Genomic DNA, 9,356 nt, shown 5'->3' on the forward strand with positions numbered 1-9,356 from the left:
TTTAAGTTTGTTACTGCGTTTCTGAATTCAGAAATTTAACAAAAAACAAGTCAGATGCTTGATACAGTTATTACATTTCATATGTATTCTAAAGGTAACTGAGTCATACTATTTTTTTAACCAAAAATTAGAATGTCACCTAATGACCTGCTTTTCCAACAAGTGAGTTAATAAAACATTATTTCCACTTGTTTGCAGAGTAGAATTGTCATAGATGATACATACCATAGCAAGCCAAGTTGTGAACTTTCAGGGTTAGTGACAGAACCAAATCTGTCAGGTCGTTCACACACTTTAACCTTCTCTTCAAATGAGGTGAGTTTCAAAGTGTGTATATGTGTGTTGTTGATGTTGTTGTTCACACTACGGCATGTTTCATAGAAACAGATGTGTGTAATGTGAAACTAGATGGCTGTTCCATATTTGAATGTTGTAGAGCACCCTAAAGAAGCTGTTAAGTGAGCTAAGGACATGCAGTAGTGGATGACAGATCAGCCTGTGTGCTCTGAGCCTAGTTATATCTTAAAAATTGGAATGAACTAAATGATCATGACACTGTTCTGTTCCACTGATTTAAAGTAACTTCTTGGGTGAATGAAAACTGCAACATTGTTGACTTCGCCTTCACATCTTGTGCAGGTTTGTTTTAAGATAAAATTTCATAACAATAAAAAAAAGGAAAAAGTCAGAGAACATGATGGTTCTGATATATAGGTAGAAATTAGACACCTGAAAGTGTTCATTCCCCTGGAGAACTAATTCTTTTGGCTACAGCTGAAACGCAAAGTCCACACTTCAGTAGCGTTCTGAGATACTGTCTCTTTTGGTGTTTGACTGATGGACATCTTAATAAATTGAATCCTTTAGTTCAGGAAAAGTCATTAAAAACAGAACATTGTTGTCTTATGTAAAATGAATTGGAGGGATTGCCAGACTGGTGGTTCATGAATGTAATGAGATTTTTATTAGCTGTCTTAAGTCAGTCATTGGTGAAAATCTTACCATATCCCAGTAATAGGTCACCGCAGTCTTACAATGTTATAAATTCACTGACATAAAAATCTGAAGTGTCAAAAATCATATAAATAGTTTACTGGTTGTAGTAGTGGATTAAGTTTTTGCAGAGTTTTTTTTGAGATAATAGTGTTAGATCTAATGAAAACCAGAGGAACTCCAGTTAATAATCTTATCTTTGCAAGTACTCCCTGCAGTTTTTTGAATGGAATGCTTTTGAATGGAATATGTGTTTCTAAAACTTTCAAGGAGTATAAATTATAAGACTTAATTATAGATGTCTTCTTGAATATTGTTCTTTGATCAGTATTACAAACTTTCAGTAAATTTTGGATTCTAAAACTAAAATGAAAGCAGTTTATGACTAGTTGTCATGTGTGAAGTGACGATTTAAGCCTCTTTTTATTATAGATGAGTTCCAGTGTTCTGTCTAGTTCATATGTTGCTTATTGTCCTGGTTTTGCATGACCAGTGAAAGCTGTATCTTTTCAGTAATTACATTCAGTATCAAGGGCCTACTCTGAGGAGAACAAGGAACAAACTCTGAACTGTTTCCTCATTTGGAAAGCAGTATTTGTGAACAAAATATAGTTCTGTTCTTTGGGGTTTTTAAAGTTTGTAGTCTAGATGTGGGAAAAGTAATTCATCTTACAACAGTTTAGGGTATTTCAAATCACAGAATCGAAGGGGTTGGAAAAGACCTCAGAGATCATCAAGTGCAGCCTATGACTGGACTTGAACACCACCTTGTCAACTAGACCATAGCACTGAGTGCCATGTTCAGTCTTTCCTTAAACATCTCCAGGGACAGTGACTCCGCCACCTCCCTGGGCAGTCCATTCCAATGTTTGATCACCCTTGCTATGAAGAAAGTCTTCCTGATGTTCAACCTGAATCTTACCTGGCTAGCTGAAGACTATGTCCTCTTGTCTCTGGATGCCTGGGAGAAGAGGCTGCCCCCCCACCTGGCTACACCCTCCTTGCAGTGAGTTGTAGAGAGGTCCCCTTGAGTGTCCTCCAGGGTAAACACCCCATCTCCCTCAGCTGCTCCTCATGGGATTTGTGCTGCACAGCCTTCACCAGCTTTGCTGCCCTTCTCTGGACCTGTTCCAGCACCTCAATGTCCTTTCTGAACTGAGAGGCCCAGAACTGGATACAGCACTCAAGGTGTGACCTCACCAGTGCCAAGTACGTGATAATCACTGTCCTGGTCCTGCTGGTCACACTATTCCTGATACAGGCCAGGATTGCCCCTGGCTTTCTTGGCCACTTGGGCACACACTGGCTCATGTTCAGCTGTTGTCTACCAGCACCCCACACCCTTTCCCACTGGGCCACTTTCCAGCCACTCTGCCCCCAGCCTGTAGCACTGCATGGGGCTGTTGTGGCCAGTTTGTAGGATCCAGCACTTGGTCATGTTGAACCTCATGCTCTTGGTCTGGCCCATCCATCCAGCCTGTCCAGGTCCCTCCACAGGATTTTCCTACCCTCCAGCATCAATATTATCACCTAACTTGGTGTTGTCCATGAATTTACCGAGGGATTGAGGGTACACTCAATCCCTTCATTCAGATCACCAATAAAGATACTGAACAGGATCCTTAACTTAAGCTCTTACTAATTTCTGCCTGATGGTTGTTGTCCAGATGGGTTCATGAGTATGCAGGATGAGTCGTGCTAGCCAGTGTAACTCCAGCTCTCAGAGGAGTGGGCTGTTGAACACTGCCTTATATATCCTGGGCTTGGAAACACCTCTTAGACACCTACCTAGGGGCAGCACTGAGGGGTCTGCCTCTGCTGAGCAGGTGCTCACAGGCAGTTTGGGCAGGTGACTGCCTGCTGAGAGTTCAGTTGTCAGTAGCCAGCTAGTTACAGCAGAGGCACTTCACTCACAGATGGTTAGCAAGCTAGTGGGTAATCCTTCTAATGTTCCTAATATGCTAAATGGGGTGGTGGCAGTGGTGTTTTCTTGGGCTTTATGTTTTTATCTCCAGAGCGTTTATTTGCTTTCTGAGTCACATACATTTTTATGCAGGAGCACATAGCTTTCTCACGCTTCCATACCTTAGAAGTAGTTTTAGTTCTGCTTTCTGAATTTGCAGCTGATCTCTTTCTTGTGTGTGTAGTGGCTGTTTTGGGGATTCTTAACTTCACTGTGCAAATACAACTTGGCATGTTCCTTCTGCCTCTGAATGGACATTTGAGAAAAAAAAAGATGCAGAGGTATTATTTAATGACCAATAATCCTTACTCAAAAATTGGTGTTCTTCATCTTATCCTTCCACAGTTTTCACTTTCCTTTACTCTGAAAAATAGTCACAGGTTCTTTCCCTAGTGTAGTAGTGAAAAACTCAAATTTTATAGTATTAAATATCTGTGAGGAGATGATGTCTGTGTTTTAACACAAATTCAGATGTTGCTACAACTTCTGGTTTTAGGGTTCTGTCTTCACCAGTATGAAGTAAAAGGAGTTTGTTAGCAATTGATGATGCTGAAGCTGCAATTCATAGCTAAGCCTGTAGAATCCTCCATAGTGCAGCCTGTTAGATGCTCTAATCTGTGCTGTTTGGGCAAATTGGTTTAAAGAGTCCTCAAGATTCTGTCAGGGGACAGCAATTCTCTGACAAAATGAAAGAAGCTGAGTCTCGTTCTTTTTTGACAAGAATACATCTTCAGGTACTTTCACTCTGAAATTACAGAAGGGAAGTTCTCGCATGGCTTGCACAGATTCAACAAATCTAGAGTGAGTTCTAAGTGGAATAAAAGACTTGACACATTTTTTCATGTAAAGGAGATATATAGATACATACACACCCCTATCTCAAATGATAAAAGTACATAGATATATTAAAAAATATGTATGTGACAGCAATATATTTTAGTATTTCTTCAGTGTCCTTCTCTGGGCCTGTTCCAGCACCTCAATCTCCTTTCTGAACAGAGAGGCCCAGAACTGGATACAGAACACGAGGTGGCTGAAAGACCACACATGAAATACGAGGTCCAGCCTAAAATGCAAAGTGTTTCCCCTTTTTTATGTACTATTCATGAACACTTGTTAGTATGAGACAAAGTTGCCAATATATGTATTTTTTATTGCAATATCAGATTGGGGAAGTACTGTTAGGTAAAATTATTTAAAATAAATGTGCATTTTTAAATTCCCCTGCTAATTTATCCAATTAATCTTCTTTGTATGAAGCATCTCAAGCTTGGTAGCTTGGATAGAAGACTCAGTTATCTTGATACAGATGCTGTATGTATCAATGTCATCCTCTTCTAGAGCCCTTTGCTGTTACTTTATGCAAATTGCGATTCTCCCTTCGCACATCAGTAAGGCAGATGCGTTCATTATATCTACATAAGTATTTTGATTTGGATAAGGAGTTCATTTTTTAAATAAATATTCTGATTGTTCCCACTTGCCTTACTTTGATTTATCTCAGAAATCAAATCAGATGTGCTCCTACAGTGGTCCTGCTATGTTCCAGCTGCTAGTGGCCATTGAGTCTTTGTGATCAGACTTGGGCTATTTGGAAGTGAAAATCCTTTGAAATGGTTGTAGTGTGGATTTTCAGACCTCAGCACAAACTGTTCAGCTCTACAAACTCATTCCTATTTTTATGGATTGCCTCTTAATGTAGCCACTGTCCCTTTTTCACAGACCAGCGAAAGCAAAACCATTCTGAATTATGTGTAGTCCCTTACGTTGGAAATTTGAAAATTCTGTGTTTCCCCTCGTATGTGTGTTCCATCCTGCGTGCTCAGATCCACTGTGTTGTATGATCAGATCATGTCACAGGCCTACATGTCACTGTCTTTGACTTGTAATCACCACAATAATTTTGTTACATCAGTCAACTCTCCCAAATATTCCATCAAATAAGTTGGATTTTGTGAGATTCCTTTGGCTGGCAGCTGTAGTTGTTCACCTGTGATTTAACATGATCATCTCTCAAATCTGTAACTAGGAAACTCCTTTTTTCCATGTTTTCTGTTTACAAATGCGTGTAAGGCCTGCTGGGAAAGGGGAGCATGTTTTCTGCAGTTTGCAAATATCTTGGATGAGAAGTCTGCAAGTCTAATGCAGCCTGTACTCAGTCATGAGCTGGTGAGAGATGATTCTGGATAGTTAATAAAACTTCCGTTAACTGATGTTACTGATTCAAGTACCGCACTGGAATTTCTTCTCTGCAGACACTGAGCTCTGTTGTGTAGCTTTTCTTTTGTGATGAAGTAACAGTGCTTCAGGACAAACAGCAGTACCTTTTCCCCTTGGAAGCAAAATGAAATTGAAGCAAGGTGCCTCAAAAGCTCTGTGAGCTGGCAAACTGTATTTTCAGTGGAAGCCTACAAGCTGCTATGTTTCTGAAATGGTCATCTTCTATTTGGGCAGTCCTTATACAATATCAACCTAATAGCATTAGTTCAAAGAACATGCAGTCTTCTCTTGACAAATGTACAAAATGTAATAAAACTGTACCTAGAACACTCACCAGATTTACTGGCTACTAGAATTGTTTTTATTCTGGATTTCCATCACTTAACAATAATAATAGAGTTGAAGTGCTTCATAATTCTTTATGCAGTGTAAGGTAGCATCTAACATTCAGATAGAGCTACCTTAACCAACTAACTGAGGAAGTGTGTTCCGTGTTTGGATAGGTCCAATTTACCATTTGTGTTCTGTTTCTGACTTTGTGTTGTATGTTGAAGTGTCTTGTTTATAGTAAATTAGGCAAACTGATCTCAAGAACTTTACTTTTGGAGTAGAGCATGTGTAAAAATGCACTTTGTTAACCAAACTCACCTGACAACTGGAATTCAACATACAGTCAAGTAAAATATTGCTTATGGTGACTTTTCTCAATTGGTTAGGCATTGGATGATGAATTTACAACAACAGGAAAGCAAAATCAGTGGCACAGTAGGCCTATTTCTGAATGGACCACCCAGCAAGTGTGCCACTGGTTAATGGGAATGAACATGGAGCAGTATATCACAGAGTTCACAGCTATGAACGTAGATGGACAGCAGCTGATGCAGCTCGACAGTGAGAAGCTGAAGGTATGTGTACATCCCAGGATTGATTTGTAACTGTATAGGTTTCACTGCTTATTTAGACATATTTTAACTTACAAAGTCAAATTTCCTGGTTCTGTGGCTTTTTAAGGGATAGTTACTCGCTCTTGTTATTTTATTCTGAGTTGTCATTGAAATACTTGAAGACTGTATAGTTAGATGGTAATTAGTATTTGATTGTAAAATTAAAGGCTGTTTAGAGTCAGAAAAATAACAAATATTGCTTCCTTGAGGAAATGAAAGGAAGCATATTTCTCCAAGGAGTCTTGATACATCTGTCACCAATCTCAACTAAGGTCATACCAAAACAAGTTCTGGCCAATTGAAATAGAATTGCAGGATCCAGTTTTAGAAATCCATTTCTTCAGCATTTCCTCTTCAAATGGGAAGGCTGAAATCCCATCTGGTGACATTTTACATGTTTCAAGTTTTTACTCCCACTGGAAATACATACTCTGAATCTTCTGAGCCTTTTCTTGCCATATTGCACCTGGAAGCTGTAGTGTATATATATCCCTTATAGTTCTGGTAAATTCCTGCAGTTTTTCTTTCTTATTAGATTATGAGACTTCATTATGGACAGGCAAGATGTGCAGCTAGAAGAGGTTCATTGGTCAGCTGTGGCGTAAGGCAAATTATTATTAATGATCAATAGCAGAACTTGAGGGGCTTAGGGGGAAAAAAGGTGTTCTAACTTCAGCCCCCAAAATATGTCTGCATTTTAAATAGACTTGCAACACTAAATGTCCTGCTTTATAAAATCGCGTGGGCACGGGGAAAATACCAGTGGCTGGCCTGTCAGTGCTGTCCCCAGCCAGCCGCGGAGCCTGGGGCGCTGTGCCCAGAGCTGCGTGCGCGCCTGGCGCCGGGCGGGTGACGGGATCGCTGCTGCCACCTGCCGCTCGCAAGCGCAAGCGTGCCGGCCGCCTCCTGAGCCGCCTCCGAATAGTGCACCTTAAAGGCCTGCAAAATTACAGAGTAAAAATTCCTCGTGTGCAAAAAGAGCTAGGAAAATATCTGGACACTAAAAGCAATGATGTTATTTTCTGGGAATTCTCAGGGGTTTACATGTTTGTAAAATGCAACACGAAATTGTTATTTCACAACTGAAGAGCTAGCCTTGGTTTTCTTACCTACCTTGTTACCCAGATGATTATTTGCAGTGTTTCTGTGGCCCTGAATCTTTATTTTTCAAATAAACAGACTGTCTTGTCGAAAAGTGGATAACACTTTCTTATACTGTTAATGCACAAGCATTGTTAACAGTGCTGTTGAAAAAAATTACTGATGAGGTTTTGTTTTGTTTTCCTCCTTCAAAGGCTTTGGGAGTTACCAGTCAAAATGACCGATCAACAATAAAGAAAAAAATTAAGGATATTAGAAAAACACAGGAAAAACTGGAAAAGCAGAAGGAAAAGGTTCAAAAGAAGGAGAAAGAAGTTCGCAAGACTGGCAGAGTTGTGGCCACTCTTGAATCAAGCTGCTAAAATGACCATTTTATTTTAGTGCAGACTTGCCTAAACTGGAGGAAGTTCAGCAGATTTGTATATAATTGTACAATTGAGGGAGGAGGGAAAGTGCAACAGTTCAACAGTTCAACGTGGTAGGTGGTTTTTTACTTTTAATTGTGGTCCCTCCCCATTACAGCCCAGTAAAATGAAATAATGTTTTCAGTATTTTTACTTCTAGTTGACTCTGCCTGTACTAATGGACAATAATTTAACTTTCTGCCTTAAGTAATATTTCTGCTTCTAAGGTGTCATATGTCCTTTTCATTAAATCAATGTTTGTGAAAAGTAGAATACTGTTTTAAAAATCATTCCAGTATTAGTCAACTAGCGTTTGATAGAGTTAAAGGTGATAGAGGGACAATAGAAAAATCCTGCCAACAAATTCAGTCTGTGACAGTCTGTTTATCTGTTGCCACTAAAGATGTATAGTAAAAATTAAGTTTAAGAAATGGTAATGTCAAATTAATTTAAAAAGAAAGCATGTATTTGGAATTTAGGATTATTTTAATTCTTTTACTTCCAGAACTTCATTCAAAGTTCACTTTAGTAGCACATCATTTTTCAATTCTATGTGTTGCAATTTACTGAGAAAATAACAAGAAATACTAAGTAGTTTTCACAAACTACGTATCCTAAGCATAATACTAAGTTTTCTGTACACTACCCATATGGTGTTGGGACAAGGTTGAAGCCTATAAATAAGATCCTTTTTAACCTATTTTTCCTAAATAATACATAGTTTTATAGATTTATGCTATTAATAAGATCAATTTGCAATACATGTATTTCTCTTTTCTACATGCGACAAGATTTTTTGCGGACCAAATTTATATATTTGCTAATTTTAAACAATACTGTTTTTCAGACTTCAAATACTGAGGGAAGAATTGTAGGAAAAATTATCACTGACACCCTGGGTTTCTGCCTTGTATTTAAATGTTCAGTTGTAGACTACAGATTATTTCTCTTTAAAGGAGGATTTGATTCTTGACATAGCTTAGAACATGACTTGGTGTTTTGTATATTTACATACTATTTTCTAGACATACTCCAAGAACACTTCCTTAATTTAGATTATTCCAGAAAAATAGACTAGATTAAATATCAGTTCCACCCTAGAATGGACTAGAACAAAACTTACATAGCTCGTTTATGTGGACCAAGTTCTCCTTTAAATCTATGGACTGTTTTTCATTTTAATTAAATGAATGAACTTCACTGTTGGTGTTTCACATTTATTATTTTTTTGTATAAATGTCTTAAGAATTTCAGCAAAAGGACTGTGTGGAAATGCTTCTGCACACTAAGCATTTCCAAAATAAAGTTTGAAAATCTTGGTAATAAATACTTTTTAAAAGATATTATATTTCAGTTTTATGCATTATTTGGTCAAGATTTAACTTATTTACTTTGTTTACAGTAGATTTGAGTTGTATGCCAAACTTACAGACCTTGAACCAAAGAGGAATGCTGCCCTGCTGATGAAAGAGAAAGGAGTTAGAAGTATGGAATCATCAAATGCTCAGGATCTCCCATGTAAAACCACCACTTAATTAATTCAGTCAAGAAAGCTGAGTGTTTTCACAGCTAGAACACAGAATATTGCTAGAATCCCATATTACCTTTTTTCTTTAAGCGTACTCTTGCACCCTGGGAAGAGTTTTCTGCTGAAGGAGACTGGTGAAAATGATGGTTTCAGAGGTTTCCCTGTGTGCAGAGCTGTGACAGGTAAGGAGGGGCCACAGCAGG

The 9,356-nt window shown here is 38.5% G+C and overlaps 1 protein-coding gene across 5 annotated transcripts in view; it reads left to right on the top strand.

Moving 5' to 3' along the window:
* Positions 1–8,825, top strand: part of LOC128938142 (neurabin-1-like) — a 41,064-nt gene extending 32,239 nt beyond the window's left edge. For 4 of the 5 annotated variants that reach the window (XM_054278198.1, XM_054278199.1, XM_054278197.1 and 1 more), the window contains exons 17-19: positions 199–315; positions 5,893–6,081; positions 7,416–8,825. In XM_054278198.1, the coding sequence (XP_054134173.1) occupies positions 199–315; positions 5,893–6,081; positions 7,416–7,583 (474 nt within the window). In that variant the 3' untranslated portion in view covers positions 7,584–8,825. The remainder of the gene's footprint in view (positions 1–198; positions 316–5,892; positions 6,082–7,415) is intronic. The other variant, XM_054278201.1, reaches the window with a different exon arrangement.
* Positions 8,826–9,356: the final 531 nt, after the last annotated feature.

This window comes from Melozone crissalis, unplaced genomic scaffold, assembly GCF_028551555.1.
Source record: "Melozone crissalis strain CALT ecotype California unplaced genomic scaffold, PUWL_Pcris_2 ptg000023l_1, whole genome shotgun sequence".
NCBI lineage: Eukaryota > Metazoa > Chordata > Aves > Passeriformes > Passerellidae > Melozone > Melozone crissalis.